General features: G+C 47.1%; 1 protein-coding gene and 1 long non-coding RNA gene across 2 annotated transcripts; one reads left to right on the forward strand and one right to left on the reverse strand.

Moving 5' to 3' along the window:
- Positions 1–943: 943 nt before the first annotated feature.
- Positions 944–25,329, reverse strand: ankrd27 (ankyrin repeat domain 27 (VPS9 domain)). The gene is made up of 28 exons (XM_085464951.1): positions 25,053–25,329; positions 20,339–20,461; positions 16,412–16,522; positions 15,963–16,271; positions 15,262–15,321; positions 13,902–13,955; positions 13,495–13,560; positions 13,083–13,159; positions 12,440–12,561; positions 10,950–11,028; positions 9,957–10,083; positions 9,768–9,860; positions 8,191–8,312; positions 7,385–7,467; positions 7,150–7,265; positions 6,562–6,654; positions 6,232–6,429; positions 5,727–5,786; positions 5,245–5,361; positions 5,044–5,088; positions 4,841–4,957; positions 4,576–4,770; positions 3,466–3,585; positions 3,221–3,394; positions 2,524–2,617; positions 2,325–2,403; positions 1,612–1,675; positions 944–1,516 (listed from the first exon to the last, which is right to left on the reverse strand). Exons 2-28 carry the CDS (start codon positions 20,438–20,440, stop codon positions 986–988), a joined length of 3,408 nt encoding a protein of 1,135 aa, XP_085321077.1. The 5' UTR covers positions 20,441–20,461; positions 25,053–25,329; the 3' UTR covers positions 944–985.
- Positions 8,261–11,367, forward strand: LOC146706740 (uncharacterized). The gene is made up of 2 exons (XR_014921625.1): positions 8,261–8,671; positions 10,913–11,367. It is a non-coding gene; the product is annotated as an uncharacterized LOC146706740 (long non-coding RNA).
- Positions 25,330–25,653: the final 324 nt, after the last annotated feature.

Consider the following 25,653-nt stretch of genomic DNA (forward strand, 5'->3'; position numbering starts at 1 on the left):
GGTTCAAGTGTTACATGAGAGTTTGTGAGGAGCACAAACAGTCCACAGGTCCAGTTCAGTGACTGTGACTGAAGCCCATCCTTCTCTGCAAAAGAAGCCACGCCCATCGGTTAAGCGTTACAGTATTCAGATGGATGTCATACGAATTCACTCCATACAGTTTTTCTATCAAACTATAAACGTGGCTCACTCTCCACTCGAGGGGTCAGCGGTGTTAATGTTGGTGCTCAAAAATCATCAGCGCCGGTAAAAAGACAGAAATCCTTCAAACAGCTTGATTTGGAAAATAGCCGGCGGTGGTGTTGGATTAAAATCTGCTGGATAAAAGCTCGCAGCGAGGTTCAGCAGCGGACAGGGAGACACACGGAGCTCCACCCTCCTAAATAAAATAAGATCATCCTGATTAAACCAAAGTAAAAAAGTCAGCGGCACAGAGCAGCAGCACAAACTACAGCGAGGACGTTCAAACAGCAAGAAATGAAATCAGCTTGCATCCCTTTTTCTCCGTGAAGGCTGGAAGTGGAAAGCGCTTTAAACTCAGCTGAGACGTTCGTGTTGAAGCTCAATGTAAAGAGTTCCCCGTGCGAGGATGGTTTGGATCTCGCTCGCCTCCGCACAAAAGCGCCGAGCAGTTTTCAAACATCTGAAAAACAAAGTTCGGAAACCTGTCAGTGGAAAAAATGCAGCTTCTAGTTTATGTTAGCGAGTGAGAAGGGAGCGCGAGCGGTGCCGAGCCTGTGCGGGTTAAACCTGATCCAGGTTTCTGAGTCAGGGCCGTCTCTGACGTCCCCACTGACGCAAAACATGGATGGTGCCCGACGCCCTTTCAGTTTGCCTGAGGAGGCGGAAACCTCCGAGCGGGACAAATACAACCCGACGCGCTGCAGTGAGAGGACGTTTGGTTCGTGAGGATCCGGAGTCTCGTGTGCTTTTCTTTCGGCGGTCTTCTTGCTACTCGTGCCGTCTGCGCTTCGCGCTCCCTGCATCACTGTGCGCTGGGTTCTGGCTGCTGATTGGCGTTGCTCTCTTCGACTCTTTCGCTCTGGGTCGGGGAGGGCAGGTTAAGGGGATAAGGGGTGGAGTCTTCATCCCTGTGCTCTGACGGTAAGCCTTCAGCTTCCTCGCCAGGCCGAGGGCGGCCGTCAGAAGAGTCTGCGTGTAAATCTCGGTCGGTCTGGCTTTCGGGGTCAGACTGAGCAGACAGGATGTTTGCGAGCGGGACGTCGGCCGAGCTGTCGACCTGCGATGATGTAGTTGACGGTGTGGACGGCGAGGTCTCGCTGCCCGTGCTGCAGCTGGAGGCGTCGGTGGAGAGCGATTCGGCGCCGTCGGGTAGTTCAGGAGCGCACGCGACGTCTGTCGGGTCAGCCACGGTCAGCGCGTGCGTTCGCTCCGGCGTGTGCACTCCGGTGTCGAGGGTGTGAGAGCGAGCCAGGCGCCGCTCTTTGAGGCTTCCTGTGGGGCTGCTGACCGCTACCGTCTCTCCTCGCCTCAGCCTCCACCTGTCCGGATTCACCTGCAACGAAACGGCAGCAGAACTAAAGTCAGTCCTGCTCCAGACCGGAAACACCGATAAATACCAAAATACATAAGAGAACAAGACGCGTGTACCTGGCTGAGGTTTGGAGAACACCTGGGTGGAGAACCTGAAGAACCCTTCCTCATCTGCTGCATCCTGAAGGTGCAGGTGGGAAAAAGGAAAGAAAAATGGGGCTGAGGGTCGATGGTGGAAGGTTAAAGTCATACATTCATGAGAAATAAACTCTGATATTCTCTCAGACTAAAAGCTGCAAATGTCTGTGAAATACACTCAGAAATAAAGCGGAATAAATCACATTTAGGAAGAATCAACTTTCTCTTAATCTAATCCTGCAGCTGCTTCCTCTAGGGGGCGCCACAGCGCATCATCTGCCTCCATCTCACCCTGTCATCCAGCCCTCTACATCCATGAACCTCCTCTGAGCTCCATCTCCACCCTCCCTCCTCTGCACACGCTCAAACCATCTCAGCCTCTCCGACTCTGATCCATCCTCCTCCCTCCCAACGAAGACCTGAGCATCTTCAGCTCAGCCTCCTCAGTTTGTTCTTCTGTTCTAATCTCAGAATATTCCTGAGAAATAAGACTGAATATCCTCTGAGAATATTCACGAGGAAAAAACAAACACTCAAATACTTTCTAAGAATTTTGCATCACGAATATGAAAAGATTCAGAAATGTTACTGCGATTGCGCAGAGCAGACACTGCACGTGTGGTTTGCTTTCCCTTGATGAGTGGGATGGTTTCTTGTGACTGGTGTGGATTCGTGGCTTGTTTGCGGCCTACCTGCTGATGGACTGAGCAAGCTTCTGCTTCCTGCTGTTGGAGTTATCCTGCAGCCTCAGACGCTGCACGAAGGAATGAGCTGAAAGAGCAAAAGCACAGAAACGATCCTGATTACACGGCTGTGGATCACAGTCCCCATTCTAATGAATGAAATTTAAGTAAAGCCTGCTTTGTAGGATTTATTGCTGGTGTTAGTTACCCAGAGCTCCTTTGGGGACGGAGAGGAGTTTGATCGGTTCATCATCAGGGGAGAGTCCAGATGCTTTCTGCAGAGCTCGCAGGATTTCAGTGTTCTGCACGAGATAACAGGAAGATAAGTCTTCAGACCTGCACGACGGTGCAGCGATGAAGAGCTAACAGCTCCAGGAGAACCCCCCAGGAACGACTCCAAAGTAAAAGAAGACGAAGTTTATACTTCTCATATTCAGCAGATCATGGTCCCATTCTTAATAAATACAATTGTGCACCGGCCACTGCAAGGTCAGCGAGCCGTTTAAGCTCTCTGTGTTGGCGCTGAGCTCCAGTTACACACATTTGGATTATTTTGAGCTGTGAATCATACAAAGCTACCCTAGCACAGTCCAAAGACATACATTTGGAGTTGAGCGGGTTTACTTTCATGCTTTCTATGAACTCTGAAGCTTTTTGGGAGCTACAGCTAGCTGAACATACTGGAAGGTGCAGTTTCATGCTCATCACATTTTATGATTTTAAAATCATGTATCAGACATCAGCATCGGCTTCAAATTCATTCTGCTGGACTACAAAGGCGGGACCTGCAAAGAGCCCTGATGTCAGCACCGTGGAGTCGGCCTGGTCACTGAGACGGAGCGACGCCATGACGCTGACATCAGGACCCTGTGGGTCCTCAGATTCAGCGTGAGGCACTCCACGACCTTTCCGCCCAGCTCGTAGGCGCAGTCCAGCGGCGTCCTCTGCCTCTTGTTCCTGATGCCAGGAGAGGTTCCGCCCCTCAGCAACAGCTCCACCAGCGCCAGATGCCCGCCCCGCACTGCCTCATGGAGCGCCGTGTTCCCCTGAAGGTTCGCCACGTTCACCAACGCATTACTCTGTGAACACACACACTTTCAGAGTTAATGTGTGTGTGTGCGCGCGCGTGCGTGCGTGTGCGTGTGTTCACCTGTAACAGGATGGTGGCTGTGTCCAGATTTCCACGCAGGCAGGCGTGGATCAGCGGCGTGTTGCCATAGTGATCCTTTTTATTCAGCTTGGCGTTGCACTCCAGCAGAAACCTCACCACCTAAACATCACCATGACACTCAGAATGACATCATCCTTCACAACGATGACAATAAAATCACTTTTTGCCAACAGACACACACACACACCACTGTAGTGGTCACCAGCAATTAGCCGGGTCCCAGTCAGAGTCACAGACAGACTGTGTTTCCACCGCTCAGCTCTACACGGGCGTCTAAGAAAGTACAACCCCTGCAGAAACAGGCTGCAAGGTGAAATTAGAGAAAGTGACCGTGCAGAATAAACAGCTCACATTTCCCCTCAGTGAGGAGAAAACCTCTGAGCGGCACCTGAAACTGACGCTTGGGGTTGGACTCCTCTTTCTGAGCCGTTTCTCTGCTCAGCGACACGAGCGAAGGAGCGAGCGGACTCGTGCAACAAATGAACTTTAAGTCAGCTTTGTGCTCTGCAGTCCGGCTTTCTGATTGTTCACGTTTGAGTCCGTCTTTGTGCCCATTGCATAACTTCTATTTCCTCTGGGTGATATCCAGAACATCCAACAATGAGGATGCTGTGAACTAAAGCTCTGCTGGTGGACACGTGTCCTGCAGTTTACTGAATCTGAGGCAACATCTGCCAGCTGTTGGTGTCCTGAAGTCTCTGACGTCACTGCCTCAGAGATGATGTTGCCTGTCTTCCTTTAATATTGGCTATAAAATAGTTACAGGATGGGCACCAGTTTGTTTCTGGAAAACAGTGAAGATCTGCAGCCAAGAAGAATCTAGTGAGATTATTTTGATAATACTTGTGCACATCAGGCTAATCTAAGCATGTTTTTACCAAACAGCAGCGTAACCTGGAAATCTGCTGCTGTAGAGCCTGACTTTCTGCTCCTTATGTGACGTGTTCATCAAAATTTGAGTAACTCTTTTAAACCTAACTAACATCAGCCAAAACTTCCGACACGTCTTCCTGACAATGTGGCCAAGTTTTCCATGTTTACATCCTGTGCACGGAAAGCTCACACATTCACTTCTCCCTTATCGCTTACCGGGATGTGGCTGTTCTGGCAAGCCAGGTGAAGTGGCGTGGCGCTCTGGTTGGTGCGGGCGTTCACGTTGGCCCCGTGGCGGATCAGCAGGGTGGCCAGCGGCAAGTGTCCGTGGAGGGCGGCGACGTGGAGAGGCGTGAAACCGTCGACGTTGCAGCTGTTTACGCCGAGAGTTCCCGCCTGCTGCACCGATAGCTGCGGGAAGATCAGAGAGTTTAATGGAAATGGCGTCGCATCCACGCTGCTGCACGGGCCGCCGGCGTACCTTCTGAGTGGGGGCGCAGTTTGGGCACTGACACAGAGGGTGGCAAAGCGGAGCCTCCGACCGTACTTCTCCCTGATCCTCCTCTTCCTCATCCATCCACTCCAACAGGTAACGCACCTGAGAAACAGGATGAGCAGACGTCGTCACGTTTCCCATCGAGGGAACGCGACCCTGAGCGTTCAGCACAAATGCAGAAGACTCACCATCTCCACGTCAGCGTCTGCCACGGCTCGCAGAAGCTTCTCCACCTGTCAGTCAAACACAGAGGCGTCAGACACCAACGTTTTCTTCTTCTTTGGTACTCGGAGCTGCACAGACCTCCATGAATGCTTTCTCAGAAATAACGTTTGACCGATTGATTATTGGTGCTAGCAATGTTGTTGTGTTTCCTGGTCAGCGCTCACCTCTCTGTGCCGGACCCGTTCTCCCTCTGGTTTGACCTCCGAGCCCAGGGAGGAGGTGCTGGAGACGGAGGAGCGGCGGCTGCTGCAGTCTGAGGCCAGAGGCGAGCGGCTGGGAGACTGAGAGACAGAAAAGAGATGCTGAAAACACAACCAGCCTCCAAATACTCCCAATGCTAACATAGTTTAGCTTTAGTGTGTGAATGCAGGTCAAATGTGACCACCAGGGTGAACGTTTCAAACATACGTGGTGAAACCAGAGAGGACGCAGAGTCAACTGCGAACATTCACTCACCAGTTGAAAAGTAGTTCCAGGTTTCACTGGAACTACTTTTCACTGAGTGCCCCTGTTAAACATGCAGCCGCTCTGTCTCGTGAGGAAACCTTTTTGTATTCAATTACACTTTTGTCACATGGATTTTGACAATATTCACTGTGATGTTGGAGATCTGTCCAATGCAAGCGTGAGTGCAGATGAGACTCACGTCGACGCCGCTGCCGCAGCGCTTCCGGCCGTTCTGAGTGGACTGCAGCTGCATGAGGATCTGCAGGAAGACATGAACACATTCATTTTACAGTATGTGCGCCATGAAACCAATATGTTTCTTTTTCAGGGAGCACCTGAAGCATCTGTTTACATCATTTGAAAAACCTTTATCGTGCAAGAAAGGCTGAGTGAACATGACTCAGAGACTCTGCAGGGCTAAAGTCCAGAGCCTGGGGCCTGATGCAGACACAGGTCTGCATCAGGCCCCAGGCTCTGGTACTGCCTGGAGCAGAGATGAAACAAACATCTGATTTTAAAGTGTATCTGAAGCTGGTTTAGTGGACAGACTGGAGAAAGGGGATCAGTCGACCTGCCGTCAGCAGCTGATCAGATTAGCTGCTATCCTCATTATGCTACCACAGCTGTGGGGTGAGGGACTCAAACCAGCACCCACACAGTGGAAGCGTCCTCTGCATGTTCTGGCACAATCGAGTGTCGCTGACCTTGGAGTTCAGGGCGCACTGCAGCGGCGACTCCTTGTTCTTGTTGAGGATGTGGGTGCTCGCTCCGTTCTCCAGGAGCACCTGGATGATGCCCTCGTAGCCCCAGCGCGACGCCATGTGCAGCGCCGTGTCGCCTTTGTCGTTCACCAGGTCCAGACGGCACGTTTGGACATCGTAGTACACCAAGGCCTTCACACACTGACACACAGCATTTATTATTTATGAACATGCTGAGTTATTTACTGGAACAGACTAACCCGGTGGGTTCAAACCAACTGGAGCATTTAAAGGATGAAATGTGAGGACATAACAGAGAGAGCGGCGACGTACGTCCTCGTGTCCGTACATGCAGGCGAGGTGCAGCGGCGTGTTGCCGTTGTTGTCCTGAGCCTCCGTGTTGGCCTTGTAGTGCAGCAGCAGCAGCTGGACAACAGAAACAAAGGAAGGACATCGTTTGTTGTAATGTTCTCCTCCTCTGGAGCGTTCATTCGTCTTTATTTAACGACAAGTTTGTTTGGCTGAGGTCAGACAGCTGCGGCTGATCCAGAACACACATTTCAGTCCTCACTTTGGAAACTGGTTTAATGACTTTGTTTGCTTATAACTCATCTGTTTGGATTATGTTAAAGCTTAAAGGTAGAGGTGATGTTTGAACCTGCCAGTTAAAAATAACCAGACTTTGACTGACAGGTGGGTGGAGACACAGGCGGCTGTAGCTGCAGCTTCACCTCAGCTACCTGGAGTCTCTGAGCTGGACCTCTGCACCGTGTTTGTGCTGCTGGAGCCTTATGGAGCATTTTAATGACATTTTTTTCTGATCAATAATATGGCTGCTGTGAGGTCACTGCACTAACAGACCGTCTAAGTTCAGTTTTTTTAATTTAAATCCCAGGATTTTAGTTTTCTGCGCGTGCTCACCGTTACTCCCTGGTATCCACGCTGACACGCCAGGTGCAGCGGTGTGAGGGCGTGGTAGTCTGTGGCGTTCACCTGAGCTCCTTTATGCACCAGTATGTCGATCAGCTGGGACTGACCTGCCACACACACACACACACACACACACACAGGTTAGTTAATACTTTTTATATATAAATTGTGCCTCGCAGTATTAAACAAACTCATGTTGTGTCACTGCGCGTTAGCAGCCACTCACCGCAGTGAGCAGCGACATGCAGAGGAGTGTAACCCCGGTCATCTCTGGAGAACGGCGTGACGATGGACGGGTCGTTGAGCCGCCTGAAACACGGCGCCAACACTCAGAGTCAGTCTACGGTCAATAATGGCTGAACGCGTCAAACAAGGAGCTTATTGGTCAAAGGTTAGAGGGAGCTTTCAGGAAGTAACCAGTGAGGCTCAATCAGACTCTGCGGTCTGATTCTTACTTCAGAGCTTCAGCTGCGACAGGTGGGCGTGGCCGACAGGTGGCGCTTTCTGCTAGGCCTCACTTTAGCTAACAGGACTGCACAGCGTTTGTGGTGCAGCTACATTTTTGAGTATTTTCGTTTTTAATGGGCCATTGCATAACGGTCTGAAATACACACACACACACTAAAAGTGTGTGTGTGTGTGTGTGTGTGTGTGTGTGTGTGTGTGTGTGTGTGTGTGTGTCTGGGGGTTTCAGTGGGAAGTGAAAATACAAATGGTTTTTATTCCTGATTCGAAGCTCTGATGCACAAAAATAATGGAGAAAAGGGGAAGTGATGATCAGTTGAACAATGAAAATACAAGTCGAAGGCATCACATCAGCTTTTCTCTGCATATGTGCAAAGGCAAAGTCAGCCTTAGAGTGAATTTCCAGCTTCACAGTCAATAATCAGTGTGTCATAAACTCCAGGCAGGTCATATCAAATCTGTACCGTGGAGCCTTTACTCTTCTTTATTCTTCGTTATTTTCATGTGAATGCTTTGACGTACTCTCTGTACCTCTGCGTGTTTGTCTGTGTGAGTTTGGACACTGACCCGGACAGCTGGAGGTCACAGAGGTCACAGGAGCAGAGAGGATGACACATCTTCACATCTTCATCGGCCTCTCCATCACTCAGCAGGCGTTCAACCTCCTCTTCATTTCCATTTGCTATGTGCTACAAAACACACAGGAGCAAACTGAGCATTAGCAAAATCTCGCCACTAGATGTCAGAAGACTGTAGATTGCCGTCAAATGAGTGTTCTTCGGTATAGTGGAGGGTATAGGATAAACATGTTAGCCAAGAGAGATCAAAAACATTAAATTCAGACTTTCAGAGTGCACCCCATAACAGCCGTAGCCAGCGAGCGTGTTGCTATCACTGTTTGGGGAGCGGATCCATCCAGATGCAACCCAGGGGTTTTCCACATCTGTCTGCTGTTTACCTCAGCTGTCAATGCTGGGTGAGAAGTATCCACCTTTATTTACTCTGGAGGAGTCAGGAGTCACTTTTGACTGCTGACAGTGTTACTGAGGTAAACCTTTCTGTTGGTAAGCTGCTGTTAGCCTCTGTTAGCTGCTGTGTTTTTGCTGCTGTTAGCCTCCGTTAGCTGCTATGTTAGCCTGTTTTTCTGCTGCTGTTAGCTATTGTGTTTTTGCTGCTGTTAGCCCCTGTTAGCTGCTGTGTTTTTGCTGCTGTTAGCTATTGTGTCTTTGCTGCTGTTAGCCTCTGTTAGCTGCTGTGTTTTTGCTGCTGTTAGCTATTGTGTCTTTGCTGCTGTTAGCCTCTGTTAGCTGCTGTGTTTTTGCTGCTGTTAGCCTCTGTTAGCTGCTGTGTTTTTGCTGCTGTTAGCTATTGTGTTTTTGCTGCTGTTAGCCTCCGTTAGCTGCTACGTTTTTCTGCTGTTAGCCTCCGTTAGCGGCTGTTAGCCTGTTTTTTTGCTGCTGTTAGCTATTGTGTTTTTGCTGCTGTCAGCAAAAGTTTCTATAAAGTGGATATAACTGACACTTAGTGAATAAACTTTCATATCATGTGAGAATGTAATCATACTGTTTATCTGAGGGAAAGTGGGTTTTTCTTAGGACCCTCAAGCTAACAATCTGATACGTTAGCTTGTATTCAGGTGTTAGAAGGGGGAGGGGTGTCCTTCCTGGCCACTGTACTCAAATATGGTGAGGGGATATGACGGCTTCCACAAACCCACTCCTATGTATTTTTAACAGATTAATTATAAGTTTATCTGAATGTATCAGCTTCTTGGAAGACGTAATTACTCTGATCTATGTACAATATAAAAATAACCCCCAAAAATAGTTACTACACATTTAAATCACTTTCATGGCCTGGAAAACACCAGGAAACATAATGAACATAAACAGAAGAAATGCCAACAGAGGGAACAGAGCTGAAGATTTTAAGTGCTAAATAACAGTTTTTATTTCACTCTCTTAAATTCCTTCTCCTTCAAACTGAATTGGACCTCGAAGGATCTGTAAAAACATTCACAGCATCAGGAGAAGCTTTTACATCCCACTGTACAAAAAAAACAAATACACATCATGTAGGAGCAGTTTTAGACATCATGCTGATCTTTTATGGGACATCCGCTAACGTCTCGGGCTGCAGCTCACCTCAAACAGACAATTAATGGGCGTGGCTACACCCTGAGTCAGCAGACTCATCCTCTCCTTGAACAGCGCCTTGTCGCTGAGCTCACCAGAGCCCTGAGGAAGGAGGCAAAAACAGGAGAAAACACATGGATGATCTCCAGCACAGTGAAGCAGCTGCTGAGATACGACAGCAGTGTGTTTGTGTCTCACAGAGTTCTGCAGCTTCCCCAGGTTGATGTACTCCACCGCCGCCTCGAAGGTGCTCAGACAGTAGCTGAGCTCATCTTTACTCGAGTGGCTGAAGCAGAAGTTCCTGATGTAGCTCAGGTTGGCCATCCTGAAGATAAGACAAATTAGATCACCCAGCTACATCTTATTAACCCAAATGATGTTTCATAACTATAGATCATCCTCAGCAGCCTCCAGTTAGGCTGCCTTTCACTGGAAGATTAATTGTGCTTATTTATAGAGGAAAAAATCACGCGCTGTGGACAGTTTACTGTCAACAAACATTATGAATTCAATAAAGTAATCAAATATTGCAATAAAAAATGATGCATTTGATCATAAAACATTAACATTGATTGTTAAAGTCACTATTGGAGGCCACCGGTCTGTGTCCTCAGCTGCACAGTGCAGTAAACGCAAAAACTTCACCTCCTGCCTCATAGGGGGCGCTGCAGAGTTCAGACTGAGCAAGTTCTGCTGCAGAACAAACACAGGAACCGCTCGAGATGTTTTTAATATTAAAATGTCTCCAGGTTGTGAAGTTTGCGGCACATTAGAAAATATAAATTCCAATTATAGCAACTTTCTGTACCGTGGCATCGTGGACACGCCCGTTATCGAAAGCTCAAAAGGATCTGATTTAACCTCCAAGAGGAAAGTGTGACCCACAAAACCTAAAAATATAAATGAAACGGACACAGACGCTGCCAAAATGAGATGTTAAGTTTAAAAAACTTAATTTTTGGTCCGACTGTTCCAAATTTCACAAATGTGGGTGAAGCCAGTGTTATAGTTTATCCACGCCCACATGCGAGACCTGCAGAATCGAGCAGGGCTGCGATACCATCCCTTTGACCCAAAACTGTAAAACTGTGAGTCGTCTTTTTGTTTTCACTGCCTCATTTTTTCCTCATTTCTCTGCATTTTATTCACGACAGAAGGTCAAAGGTCGCAGCCAGTTCCCCTTTCGCTCACCAGTTGGGGATTTCCGTCTTCACCAACAGATAGAGGACGACAGACAGCAGGTCGTCGGCGCTCACGGCTTCTATGCTCACTGTGGAGGGAGACACACAGTCAGTGAGTGGAAACTGAAGAGTCATTCTTCCCGTTCATCTCTCCCTCAGCTCAGCACTAATGAGTAAACTGGCTTCTCGTCAGCTCGGCGCTGCAGGCTGACAGCGGGGTTGTTGCCGTGATCCAATAAGCTTGGATTACCAAAGCAAACTGCACAAATGGAAGCTCACAGAGTCGGTACTGTCCTTTTCTTTAGGGAAACACAAGAGTCGCACAGCCGCTCTCTGATGAGTCCCGCATTTCCCTGCATTACACGTTTAATAAGGTGGTTTCTCTTATGTCACCGCGAGAAAATAAAGGAATGGTCTCATTTGTCAGACTCCTGGATCTAATGTGATTTTCTCAGAGTGATCCAATTGAAAACTATTAGATATTTATAGTTTTTTTTTGTCCTGTTTGGGACTTTTTCTACAAACGTGTCCAAATGATATAAACTGAAGTTTAATTTGACGTTAAATTCGATTAGATCTGCACCGCATTTAAATCAGCTGGCTAACACTGGGTCGCCCCTGGTGTCACCGAAACAGCTGAAAACAGCGCAGGCCTCCCAAGCTCTCAGACTTTGTGTTTTTGCAGCACAGCCCAAGGATGGAAACTACGACATGATCGCAAATATTACGTTAATATTATCAATAATATGGATTAATGGCAACACGGTGGTTAGCACTGTTGCCGCACAGCAAGAAGGTCCTGAGTTCAATTCCACCATCAGGCCGGGGTCTTTCTGTGTGGAGTTTGCATGTTCTCCCCGTGTTTGCGTGGGTTCCCTCCGGGTACTCTGGCTTCCTCCCACCGTCCAAAGACATGCAGCTTGAGGGGATAGGTTAATTGGATAATCCAAATTGTCACTAGGTGTGAATGTGAGTGTGAATGGTTGTCTGTCCCTGTGTGTTGGCCCTGCGACAGACTGGCGACCTGTCCAGGGTGTACCCCGCCTCTCACCCTATGACAGCTGGGATAGGCTCCAGCGCTGCGACCCTGAAAAGGATAAGTGGAAGCGAATGAATAAATGGATGGATTAATGCCAATGGACTTGCAACCTCTGTGTCTGTGACAAATTACTTTCTACTGCAAGCCTCATCCACACCTGTGCACGACCCAACATCCATGAATCCACCTGAGGAAACTCGGGGTTCAGCGTCTTGCTCGAGGGTGCTTTGGCATGCAGTATGTGGTGCACCACAGACCAGCTGCAGACTGACTAGAACTGGTTCCAATGTGTTGCAAATCTGAGGCTGCAAGGGACCCGCTCACGGCGAGCTGTGACATACTTCCATTAAAGCGAGCGCTGAAGCTCCACACACACATTTAAACTGCTTCTCCTACAAAGGAGGTCGATGAGCTCACACACTCGTTTTAGCTCCGCACACACAAACCAACAGAGTAAGTACCGGTGCGTCTCGGGGTCTGGGTGGCGGTCAGCGCGACTCTACGCAGGCAGAGCAGTTTGAGGAGGGGGGACGTCTGCTGGTTGAGCTGGCTCAGCTCTCTTTTAGCCCGAGACAAGTTTATGCTGCAGAGACAGAAGAACGGGGGACAGACGATGGGTCAGAGACATCGAACGGACACATTCACAAAGCTTTAGTGGCTCGGGCTAAAGGAAGGAGGCACACAGCTAAACAACAGATTCAATTTACAAAACAGAGACAGAACCAATCACACGGTGCAATGAAACATGACGCAAGTCTTCATGATCGCTCTATTTCACCAGTAACCCTTGGATGGTCTCCACTGTTGGGACCCTGAGCTGTCCCTCGGGTCAGACTGACCAGGACGTATTTAAAAACAAGTCTGAAATAAAATTTGACTTCATAAACCATGAACACGTATCGTGTTTGTCTATGCGAGCTGCTGGAACGCTGCCACGATCAGGTCACCTTAACTGGGTCCGTGTAAACGTTGAAGGCATTTTGCACATTTAAACATCGTCTGTAACGTGTTCAGAACAGCAAGCGCTGGTTAAACCTGTCAGCAGAACCAGATTTGACGCTGCAGAGGTCTGGGTCTCAAAGTCCGCTCCGGTGTGGAACTGACCTGAACTCGGGTTTGACTCCCAGCTCTTTCTGCTGCAGCTCCTGCAGACTCCTGGTGGTTTTGTTGAAGGCAGCATCCTGTCGACCGGCAGCACAAGAGACGGGAGAGGAACTTTTGAAACTGTCAAAGCCTCTTTTTGGGGTCATCACAGTAATAAAGAGCAAGAAGGAGAAATATTAAGGCTTCCATCACTGAAACAACGATCCCTCTGCAAAGACAAGTGATCCCTGCAAGCTGCGTGTTTGACGTTATATCTGCAGCAGCGCGCAGCAAAAACACCACAGGGATGTGTGTGTATGCAGGAGGCACGTGAGCAGATCACTCAGGATCTGGTGGTGGAAGAAAGCGGACGAACAGACGGTTTATTCGCTCCCTCGTTACGTCTAATGAGGAAATCTGAGCTCAGACCTACCTGGCTGGCCTCAAGCGTTCCCACAAAGTTAAAGATTAATTCATGGATACCATGATGAACGTACATCTGGGAAAAGAAGAGGAAAACCAATATTTTAATACGTGTCAGGAACAGCTCATCAAAGTTTCTCACCTCGCACCAAAATAGCTGCATGTTTGGATTATTAAGCTGCTTCTGTCACATGTAGCTTTGCCCACATTGAGCTCCGTCTTATTTTTTGTAAATATCTTATTGAGTTATTCGGCTTATTAATCGATTCCTTTACAGTTTCACTGGCATGAAGCAGGAAGTTACGTGTGACAGCTGTGGGAGCTTCTGCATGTGTTTGATGAAATCTGACTTTCTTGCAAACTTAAACTTGCGTCTACGTGTCAACCTTTCTCCTTCACTGAACCCAGAGACGTTACCTCCACAGCCTGTTTGAGGAGCGTCATCTGAAGCTCCTGCTTTGCCAGAAGTTTCTGCAGAAAACACAAAGCATGCAGGGGAAGAGGAAGGCGTTAGAGGATGTGATCAGGCCCAAAACTGCTGAGTCGCAGACGCCGCGGCCACATATCATCGAATCATCCAGTCCAGAGGAACTCGCAGCATCCTGCGTGTGTGCGTCGGGTCAGAGGTCACGCTGATTAAAGGAAGCTGATTTGAAGCATTAGTTACGGCGGTCACATGACACTGTTTGGGGTTCGATCCTTTCCGAACCGGAGGAAACGATTCCTCCCCACATGACAGCAGCAAAACGCTCACGTGTGCAAAGCCAACAGATGAACGTAACGTGGCCGCATTAACACAACATTTTACAACGAGGTTGATCTAACGAAGCATTAACGACCAACGATGATGTTTCACCAGAATGCTTCCTCTGGTTTATGTGCTGTTTCGTTTCATTTCCCACAAAGAGGGAAGCGACTGCACCGAGGTCACAGATGCCTGAATCAACGAAAGCAGGACTTTTCTGAACTACAGCTGCCGACTCAGTACAGCCCCCGCTTACATGCAACGCTCACATGAGCTTCTTCTGCAGTAAAAAGCATGTTGGACTGTCATGATTGTTCACAGCACACTGCTGAGCATCTGTGTTTCCTGCCTTAACACAGGACGTTGTGAGGGAATCACCAAGTTTGCACACAGCAGAAACAATGAGTGACAGAAATCTGCATTTTCTCCCAATTTTTATGTTATTTTAGAGATTTGAATAAGAATCCTTTTAATACAGGTGATTTTGCTAAAACCTCTGTAGTTGGTGCCACAGATTCAACATCCTGACCGACTGGACTGCTCGTCCTTTGTATGGTGCAAATCTCTTATCCAGCTCAGGCTCACAGCGGACTGGATCGCTGTTAAACTAAAACAGCAGCCTCTCAGTGAGTAATCAGCACTTTCCATCAGCTGCTCTTCCCTCCGGCAGAATCGGCTCTCAAACACAAGCTCACAGTTTTATTAAAAAGAAACGAAGCGGAGACACGGAGAGCTTTAACAGTCACGTGCTCAAAAAGCACGGCCGTGTTACTCGACCACGTTTCTCACGCCTTTGATGTCATCGTGCAGCCGAGGGACAAACGAAACAAAGTCAGATAATCACACGAATAACCGTGAACGCACCGAGCCACCATGCAAACCAGAGAAGCACGCGAATAATAAAGACATAGAAGAGTGAATATTGGCCCCAGGTGAAGAAGCCAGAAATAAATATTCTCCAAATCAAGGAGAGAAAGGCGGATTTTCATTCAGCCAGTTTTAACGTGACAAATAAAGATTGTTTCTACTCACCAGGTGAGAGTCTCTCAGCAGACACTGAAGACACTTAGTGTAAAGACCGTTCACCGAGTCCTGACAGGAAACAGAACAGCTGTTAGCTCAGCAGGAAAGAAAAAAATCGAACGCAAAAATCCCCTAAAGACTCGAAAACATTCAAACACATTAACGCTAAAAAGATGCACGCTCTCCTGGAGGTGTTGTTTGCATTGTTGTCATGTATTAAATCAAAGTGAAGCTAGCTGGAGGAGCCTTAAACCTGCACTCTTTTTGATGGCCACTGGGGGGCGATAGCTGCAGCTGTACAATGACAAGTTCTGTAGACATGTGACATCAACTTGTCTGCCAATAACAGGCCTCGAGACGAGTCTGCAACCATCTGCAACCACAGGGAGGATTTCCAACCAGCTGTGAGTGACGCTGGAGACCGATGGTAGCTGCTGGGAAACCATCGCTCAAATCAGTCGGTGGCCCTGCTAACCACCAGACACTGACACGGATTACCCAACCAGCTGGAAAAACCTTGTGATTGCATCAGTATTTCTGCCTTATCTGAGTCATGGGAGCGCAAACCTGTCTGTGGTAAAAGAATGACGAAACCTGTGAGGCGTGCTATTTTAGGTCAGACACGCGCAGAGCTCCGTTTCCTTCAGACCCCCGTTTGTCACTCTAGTCCGTTTATCACCAGGGTTGTGTTTTGTGTCTGTCATCCCTACTATGTGGTGCCGGAGTCCCTTCCTCTCCTGCTCCCTGAAGGCCTGACAGAAGCTCTGGATGTGCTTGTCCATCTTCTGGGCGTGGCGGCCCAGGAACTCCCTGACGTCCTCCAGGCTCCTCAGGCTGTAAGAAGACGGCGTGCTGACCTCGGACAGGCTCGGGTCCACCTCCATGGGCCTGGAGACGCACAGGATGCTGTAGCTTTGCTCCCGGTCGTTGTAGAAGGTCTCCTCGAACAGGATGGGGATCGACACTGGAGCCGGGAACCCGGATCCCAGCAGGACCTGCCTGTCCTGGATCCGGACCTCCTGTAACACACACAGAGGTAAAAAGCTGTTAAACAGCCTCTTTTTGTATTTTTAGGACTGTAAAAGTAGGACAGCGGTGCGTTTAAACTCAGCCTCTGGCAACAACGAGCAGCACAGACTGGCTTGTGTTGAAGACAGACCTTCCCGTCCGCAGTCTTATAACCGTCCTCCACGGGCTGCAGCACATAGCTGTCGAAGTGAGAGTCCGAGTAGCTGCTGAGGGTCAAACTTCCACAGCACGGCACCAGAACCTGCAGGTTCAAGGCGACACGCAGGGTATTCCATTTAGAGCAGGGCGATATGGCCAAAAATATTTATCACGATATATATTTGAAAATTTGCGATAACGATATAACCGACGATATAATTGATGCGAGACAAAATACAACTCCACAACATTACTAGCGCAAAAAGACAACCTTCCATTTATTTCCACTTAAACAAGAAGCTGGTTTTTATGTACATTAAAACTTTATAAAAATGTAACAGTGCAAATGCAAATTCCTTGCTGAAAGTTTAACCAAAAGGCATTTCCAGTAGAAATGGGCTGACATATCCTGAGCATAACCATATATAATATCCACTGAAGTTAAAAAGAGGTGCTTTGCAACATTAAACTGCAGTGTGCAGTACGCATTTTTCGGACCATAAGGTGCACGGGATTATAAGGCACATTAAGCGAAACAAAGCAGTCAGATAAATCAAACTTTATTAAACTCATTCTTCTTGCTTCCTCCACTTCTGTACCATTGATTCATTAATGTTGAATTCTCCGGCAGCTGCTCTATTCCCATGTTGTTGCAGTATATTAATGACTAACCTCGTATTGTGGATGGATTATCTCAGTTGTTCTCCTGACTGAAGTTTGGTCCGTTTACAGCATCCTGCCATGCGATTGCATTTGTCTCTAACCATGAGGAACCTTCACGTTAACTTTTATAAGTGGAAAAGTGTTAGTGTTCGTCCTCCAGCTTCACTGTTTATGTTATGCTAACATAGCTGTGTCGCTAGCGGTCACGTAGCACATCATTATATACCAGCTAGCCCAACTTCAGTAACCCTACAAACGTCACTGCTGTTTAGTTTCCTGTCTTCATTTATGTTGGAAGTGATAGCAGAGCTGTACGTTTGAATTTTTTCAGAAATCTCTCAGTCAGAACATGCTATATCATGCTTAGGTAACTAGCGAAACTAGCGAGCTAACTTCCGCTAGCTTCCTGCTAACTTCTAACTCCGTTAAATGTAATAACTTTTGTTTTCATGGATGCCTGGAAGTTAAACTTCATAGTTACACCTGGTAAAGCAGCAATGCTGATCGTTTTATTAAAGATGAAAGAATTTAGACAGTTTTTAACGCTCAGTGATGCTGCAGTGTTGTTTGACCTGAAGGATACGGAGTTTAGGACCCAGATTACTCCCAGATTTAAGAGCATCTTAGTCCGACAAATACGACAATAACAACGGCCGCTTGCATGTTCTGCAAAAAAATGTGCTTTGTTGTGTATCTGACGGACAAACACCAAACCAGTTCCACATCACTGAAGTTGCACCATTTTTACAAACCAATTCTGGTTCATCTGTTTCACTCAACAATCGGCCACGTGCGTATGAAAACAAAGGCACTGCGCATGCGCGTTTTACTCCCATTCTATCGCGATATTTCATTTTCCTATCGTTGCCTAACATTATACCGGTATTACCGTGAACGGTATAATATGGCCCAGCCCTAATTCCATTTATTAAGCACTCAGCACAGATTTAGAGTGACCTTTCCACACCAACGACAATCAGATAAGGTCTGATCTGTGTTAGGAAGCAGAAAATAGGATCAAATGGTACAAAGAGTGGAATCTTCACTGTATTAACTGCGGTTAGATGATGAACAGCACTGAGATGGCTCCTGGCCTCTAACTCACTCACGCTTTTAAAGTAGTAGATGTTTATCGTGAAGTATACGGCACTTCGGTGTGTGGTGGGAGTATTAAAATACAGAGCCGAGGCTCCACAGTGTTTCTCTGCACATTCGAGTATCCGATGGTCTGAAAATAGCGCAGAAACACTGACATTAAACAGGCGTCATTTGTTTTTAAGATGTTCACATGAAGTCAATAAATGCACATGACCTGATCGGCAGCATTTGATTAAGGATCTGAAGACGCAGTCACGAGCCAGAGCAGCTGCTGAAGCCCTGACGTATGCACAGCATGTGCACGCTGTGCCATGTAGAACTGATTTTTCCGCCTCTGCTGCGAACCGCAGCTTTAATGCACTTACACGCATTTTTTTTCCCCACTGATGTTTTGACGGCGTGCAGATGACCCGACTGGCCGGCGTTCAGACATCTGATTCTCATCTGCTGCTCCAGGCGTCCGATCGTCATCTTTAACAAGCTCAAACGAGGTTTAGAGCGCCGCTTTGCAGCTTGTCAGCTCATCTGATATCTCTGCGCTTCACTGACAGCCAAATGAAATGTATCAACCCCGCTTTAACAGTCCGACCAAAACAATGCTCCTCTAACTCACTGAGAGTGAAGGGATGGCAGCAGAGCGCGTTGAAACCACCAGAAACCCCACGCTGACCCACCGTGAGGCAGGAAGTGGTGTAAAGGTGTCGCTGTGTTTGAAACCCCGGCTGAGCGCGCTTCTTTTACCTCAAACATTGTAACAGAGATAACGTCCCCGACTCTGATCTTTAACCTGCTTTAAGGGGCTGGTGTGATTCTCAGCTGTTTGTAGGCGCAGCCTTCAACCACTGAGGAGGAAGCGAGAAGCTGTTCTGTGATAGAAACTGGCAGAGCTCTGCAGCCGGCTCACACCTGGACTTATTCAGGTTCTGCTGCAGTTATTTTGAGCTCTGTGCCGTTTCCTCATTTTCACCTCCCCCCTGTTGTTTATTAGTGCAAACCTTCCTGAGCAGAGACAGACGCTCAGACCCCCAGCCACCTGCAGACGAAGCAACACGAGGGTCTCCAGCTGCACACTGATGTGTTCCTAACACAGACGAGCAGCGCCGTCTCTCTGGCGTGTGCTGGATCTGCCTCGCGGTCTCATGCCTGACATCACTTCCTCCGTGAGGCAGCCGGGTCAGATGGACCTGAGCTCCTCACCCTGTCACCGAAGCTCAATTCTTCTGCTTGTTCCCTCCATTCACAATTCCTACTATCAGGGCTGTGCGATATGACCACAATCTCATATCCCGATATAAGACATCTGTCGTCCCGGTAACGATATAAATCAAAAATGTAACATTTTCTGTAAAGTCTGTGAATCTCGGGCAGCTCGACCTGCGTGAAGTGTTTCCAGCTGGGCGTCGTGTAGCTGGAGTCGAGCGTTTAACCGATGCATGAAACGATACATTTTTAGACATAAGTTGTAACGGCGCCGTTTCTTTGTGAGTATTTATTACACGGCGTGCTGCGGGGAGAAGCCTGCTCTAACGTTTGAGTCTAAGCTTTATTTTTTAGCACCTGGCGTCTTTTTTACTTCTCATCTGTAAACACTCTGCTCTTTCACGTGATTCAGTTTATTTTGAAAAGTCTCAACAGGATCCTGAGGTTTATTGTGAAAGGTTTATGTGGAACATAAACAAGTGGACACGCGATGGCGTTACCGTCGTTGTTGCTAACAACAACGCATAAAAACAGGCGCTTGTCCGTCCGTAGTGTGGTTTTATTAAATATAAGAGAAAGAGAGAAGTTTAAGAAATGAATACAGCCACTGCAGTGATCAAAGCATGAACAAATATTGCTGTAACAGTTTATTTTGCGACACCACGAAACAAACGACAGACGTTTTTATATCGTCATCCGATATATATCGTTATATCGAACAGCCCTACCTACTGTTACATTTAATCACATCTGCTCAGTCTGAAGCATTTTCCACCCATTTTTAAAAAACATTGATCATCTAAGTGAATATAGACGCCGCAGACTCACAGCTATGTGACACCCAGACAGAGCGCTCTCTGATTAATCGCCGTCTGATATCGTGATCCGGTAGCTGATCCTCACATACATGCAGGTGGGCTTGTCTGGTGACATAAATGAGATGACGGGTCAAACTCACGATGCCGTGGAGCTCTGCCACTTGGCTGCAAAGGTCGGGTCTCTGCTTCTCCAAGGCCAGGTAGAAAGGATTCTTCAGGATGTTCTCATCATATACAGCCATAAGGAGCTGGAGGTCTGGATCCTGCAGACGGGACAGGAGGATGATGGGAGGAAAGACCTTAATTATCAACCAAGTACGTGTCAAGGACTTTTATAAGTATGTGACCAGTTAAACCCTTCGTGGGGAGAGGACTGTGGGGTGCAGCCCTGTCAGGACTCATCTTCTGGGGATTATAAATAATTGTAGAGAATAAATCTTCCACATCAGCCTCTCTGAGAGCAGCTGCTGGTTTCCTGTCGATAGCATGTGGCAATACTGCTCATTGATGTTTGAGAAAAGCCAAGCAACAACAACAACAACAACAACGACAAAAGATCTCATGATTCCTTAATGCCTCCAAATTTGAATCTTAGGACAAGACCTGAAAACAAGCTCATTTATGGTCTTTGAGGCCACCGGACAAGAAGTCCCTTTCAATCTCGTTTCCAGCCTAATGTGGGTGGGGGTGGGGCTTATGTTCCCATCTCGTTCTGTCAATCTGCAGTGTTCAGGCCCCCCAGAAGTCGCTCACGGTCACGTATGAAGCTGTGCTGCCTGGATCTGAAGAAACCAGGGCTGCTTCTCTCTCAGCTGATCCAATTCTTATTGAACTGGTTTATTTCCGTACGATTGATCTAATAATCCTCCATCCAGACAAAGCTTCACCGGCTCCAACCTGGCCAGGCTGGATGCGAGGCCTCGGAAAAATCTCCCCGAGTCTGTAGTTACTAATGCTGCAAATAAGAGCGTTAATGTCTAATTACAATTCACCGAGCCTAAAGAGGTGAGCAGTTAGGTGGTTTGAACTTTTGACTCCATCTACCTGCAGCTGTAAACCGCGAGTCCTCTGAAGGTGTTACAGGACTGTAGATGCCTTCAACAGAAGACACATCGTTTTGAACCTGGGTGTGACAGCGCTTTTATTTTGAAAAAACCCATGCTATCAAAGCTAACTTCTTTTAAGCTTCTGTAAAGCTGGAGCGGTCTTCCAGCTTCAAAGAGTTTAAAAGTTATCTGCTTCTGACCCAGTCTCTGAGGCCTCTTCCTTAGAGACTGGGCGAGAAGTTCAGTTATCCAGGAGGAGCTCGGAGCAGAGCCACTACTCCTCCACCTTGAAAGGAGTCCGCTGAGCTGGTTTGGGGACCTGGCTAGGATGAATCCCTCCCGAGTGAAGTATTTCAGGCATGTCCTACTGGGAGGAGGCCGCGGGGTAAACCCAGGACTCACTGGAGAGATAATGTCTCTTGGCTCTCCCGGGAACGCCTGACTACATTCACCCATTCACACACACAAGCCCTAGATGAGCGTGGAGGAGGTGGCTGGGGGGGCTGATCTTCTCTGCTCGGGCTGCTGCCCTGCAATAAGAGGCTCTAATTTCTGATCTTTAACCCTGCACACTTCCACTGATCACCAAACTGTTTTCAAAATTGTACTAAATGCAGAAGTATTGCATATCAGCATCACTCACACCGATGACCAAAAGACTGGTGTCAACTAAAATTGTTCCCATTCTTCAAAAGAACCAGTCAGAGGTGTACACTGGTCAAGCTTGTCTGATTAGAACTGCTGTTACAGCATCTGGATTTACTGAAAGAAGTGGAACATTTTCTAAACCTTTCAAAGGTAAAACACTGAATGCACCAACTGTAACAGCCGATTATTTTTTCGTTGTTTCGACTGATTGAAACGTAATCAGCAGCTAGTTCAATAAACAGGCATTTTAGTCCAGTTCTGAAGTAAAAGCCGTTCCCTGTTTGTAGCGTCTGCAGTGTGAGGATCTGAATGATGTGTTTGGGACTAAACTGATTATCTCAGTTCATGCATTCAATAATAAACAACTTTCCCCCACACATCAGTGAGCTGCAACCGGAGTTTTGTGGAAACAATGCACAAAAAAGCAGGTCATCTCCTTGCCTGCATTTAGCTGGTATATCATTGTCGTTGTGTTGATAAGGAAAGTAAAAACCACCACGCTCCATTTTCTGTCTCACATTTCTGCAAGTGAAAAGTTAAAAATTCCCACAGGTTATAAAAGTGTGATTTCCTTCACTGAGGCGGCAGATGTGTAATCAGCCAGATGTGTTCGGCCTGAGGCGAAGCTCTTACACCTCACCCAGAGAACACAGATCACCAGAGAAAAGCAAAAGGGTCTCAGACTCATGCACAGCTCTCTGAGCTCTGCAGCAGCTCCGTTCTTCTCTTCTTCAGTCGTTCTGTTGCAGACCTGCTGCTGTGCTGGGATCTTTGTCCTGTTGATGACCCGGTTTGGTCCGAGCTTCAGCTGTGGGACACACGGCCTCACACTGACTCTACAGAGGAGCTCATGGTCCACTCAGATCATCGTCCCTCCTCCACCGTGCTGACGGCTGTATGAGGTGTTTGTTTCCTCCAGACGTGCTGCTGTGCGTGATGGACGAACATCTCCACTGTGGTCTTGTCTGTTCCAGGAGTGTGGAGCTACGCTGTGCTGCTGTTTGTATTTTAGAGAGAAGAGGCTTCCTCCTGCAGACCTTCCAAACAGCCATACTTGCTCACTCTGTTTGTATTTGCACTGCCGTAAACTTTAACATTAAAAATGATAACGATACAGTCAGAGATGAAGTCTTAAGACGTAACCGAGTCTTTAGCAGTGATTGTAAAGAAGACACACATTTCCTCAGGCAGGTTGTTCCACAATCCAGAAGCCCTAACAGCTCGAACCCTTCTCGCTAACATCAGAAGTCGCACACCAGTTGGAACAAGAACAGCAGGTCGAGTACCTTTACAGGGGCCGTGCAGGGCTTCAAAATATAACAATAAGACTGTAAAAATCAATCCAAACAGCAGAACCGTTAGAAGGGCTGTAATGTGCTCACTTTTCTTGGTTCTTTTAAGAAGTTTGGCTGCTGAGTCCGAGGGTTTTTCTATTAAAACACCATTTACCTTTTAAAAAGTCAGCACAGCTAATAAAACAAAGGCGTGGGATCCACGTAATCTGTTCTTCTTCCCATTTCTAGCCTGAACATCAAAAGGAGAAACAATGCCAACAAAGAAAACTCAATGAAAACAGAAAGTGGTCTGAGAGGTCTGATAAAAACATGACTGAAATGATACTCTGCAGCACATCCATGAGATTACAAACGTTACTGTACGAGCGCCAAATTTAATTTAAAAACACTTCATTCATCTGCGCGCCAAAACCACAACAAACCAGATCAATTCTACAGAAAACACGATCAGTTCTGCCCATTAAAGAGTCAGATTTTTATTTAATGACAGAAAAATACGTTTTTAAACATTTTCTGATCTCTTAAAAATCTCTAAACTGACCGCTCACACCTTGCAGGTGATCCACTCACCTCAGAGGTCAGCTTCATCCTCCCTGAGCTCCCACACACGCACTGGAAACCAGTTCAGCACAACACACACAGTAAATCCCCACCCGAGCAGCTCCATGCTGGGAAAAAAACATCACGTGACCCTCGTGACCTCCCAGGCTGGAAGCAAAACAGCAGACAGAGGAATGTCCATCCACTCGGGCTTGAGCCACATTCACAGCTGATGTCTTAGCCTCAGGTTGAAGGGAACAACAGCATCACCAACAAAACACCGAGATCACCGTCCAAACTCAGGATAATAAACCCCAGTCACACCAAAGTCCTGTGATCTGAAGACACAATGACTCACAGACTCACTTTCCTGAGTGGATGCTTAGTTGTTTCGTCTAAGATGAGCGGTATTAGCTCCGCCCCCTCTAAGTCAACCACCTTCTGGTTGGCTGCCCCTCACAAGCTGTAGGATGTTTATGCACACACTGGTCTTAGTAAAACTTTGGTCATGTTTAGTATGAATATTCACCACTAGAATAGGAGACATGAAGGAATATAAGGAAAAGTAGGATCATTTCAACACAAAACAAGGAGACAAATCGGGAGTGTTTTATCTTTTTAACTGATTCGCATCACTAAGGACTTGGATTTTATATTCCAGGTTTCTCCGAAATGCAGCTTTAAACTGGCACACTTGCACTTCACACTTAGCAGAGGTGGCCTGAGGGTTTTCTTCCACTCTTTTAAGTCTTATTATCTCATATGTTCACTCATACTCTCCCTTTCTATTATGATTTTTTTTACTGTGTTATATTGGGTTATCAACCCATCTGTTTCGAGTAAACACCTAGATGTTCTTCTTCGATTTGCTATTATATATAAACAAATACAATTTAATGTGTATTTTCCTGTTTTGTGGTATAGATATCCATAAAACAAGAAGGTAACTTAAAATGAAACTAAAGTCGTAACTCTTAAATTTGACATTTTGTGAATGGAGTCTGGCGTGGCGCTGGAAGCAGCTAATAAACTGTGTCACGGTACCGTTCACATGACAGGTGCAAGGAGTTTTATGCTGCTCGCTGATAAATTAATATTTGAAGTTATCCATAGTTATCTAACAATTGTTTGTTCGGTTTTGTGCGTCTGTCAGTAAACGGGGACTTTAAGTTTTTAAATTAGCCTCCTAGCTAAAACCAAAAATACAGCCTGTAGCATTAGCGTTTCTGGGGATTTACTGTTGCCTTAGCGTAGTGACACGTTAGCGTTTCCAAACACGGAATTGAGCCAACAGATGTGATGATTTGGAAGAAGACTGATTTTACCTGCTATTAACGAGTCCCTTCGGTCATCCAGGGTTTAGCATGTCAAAGCCAAACAGCCTCAGCAGCAGCAGCCTGCCAGGAGCCCTACGAGCTTATCAACCTTGCGAGACGAATTGCGATAAATAAGCTGCTAAAACGAGCCGATTCGCCGATTATAGCGTCCTGAGTCTGATTCTGTCCAAGTAAAACTTTTACAGAAGAAGAAACGCGTTCATGTACACGAACGTTTCATTTATGGGATCTGATGTGGACAAATTAAAGGGGAGAAGCGCACCGGGTCACACCGACCCCTACAGGCCAGCGCGGTGTACTGCACCTCCATCTTCTGTAGCTCTCCGTCACCACCATTACACCCACACTTCCAGGTCTCTGATAGGATCGGAGCTCAAGACCACACATTTCATCAAGCATTATTTTTTATGTCACTACTTTATTTTATCCATTTTGTGCTTGTTCTCAATTTTATTTACTTCCCCAGCGCTGTCTTCATATTTAATTATTTCCGTAATTTCCATGCACTAACCTGCATGCAAGATGCTATACCAAGTTTGCAGGATGTATATACATTTTAAATAGCAGTGACAGAAGCAGTTTATGTGAA

The sequence above is a fragment of the Copadichromis virginalis genome, linkage group LG7 (assembly GCF_057382275.1).
Source record: "Copadichromis virginalis isolate Kocher_CV1m ecotype Utaka linkage group LG7, C_Virginalis_male_GT1.1, whole genome shotgun sequence".
NCBI lineage: Eukaryota > Metazoa > Chordata > Actinopteri > Cichliformes > Cichlidae > Copadichromis > Copadichromis virginalis.

Excerpts from the sequence above, each read along its gene's own strand:
- ankrd27 (XM_085464951.1), bottom strand. The coding sequence starts at position 20,440 with ATGGCTGTATATGATGAGAACATCCTGAAGAATCCTTTCTACCTGGCC. Across the intron at positions 15,322-15,962 it reads AGGGACTCCGGCACCACATA|GACTCGGTGAACGGTCTTTA; the intron begins GTAGGGATGACA and ends GTTTCCTGTCAG. Across the intron at positions 13,160-13,494 it reads GAACGCTTGAGGCCAGCCAG|GATGCTGCCTTCAACAAAAC; the intron begins GTAGGTCTGAGC and ends GCCGGTCGACAG.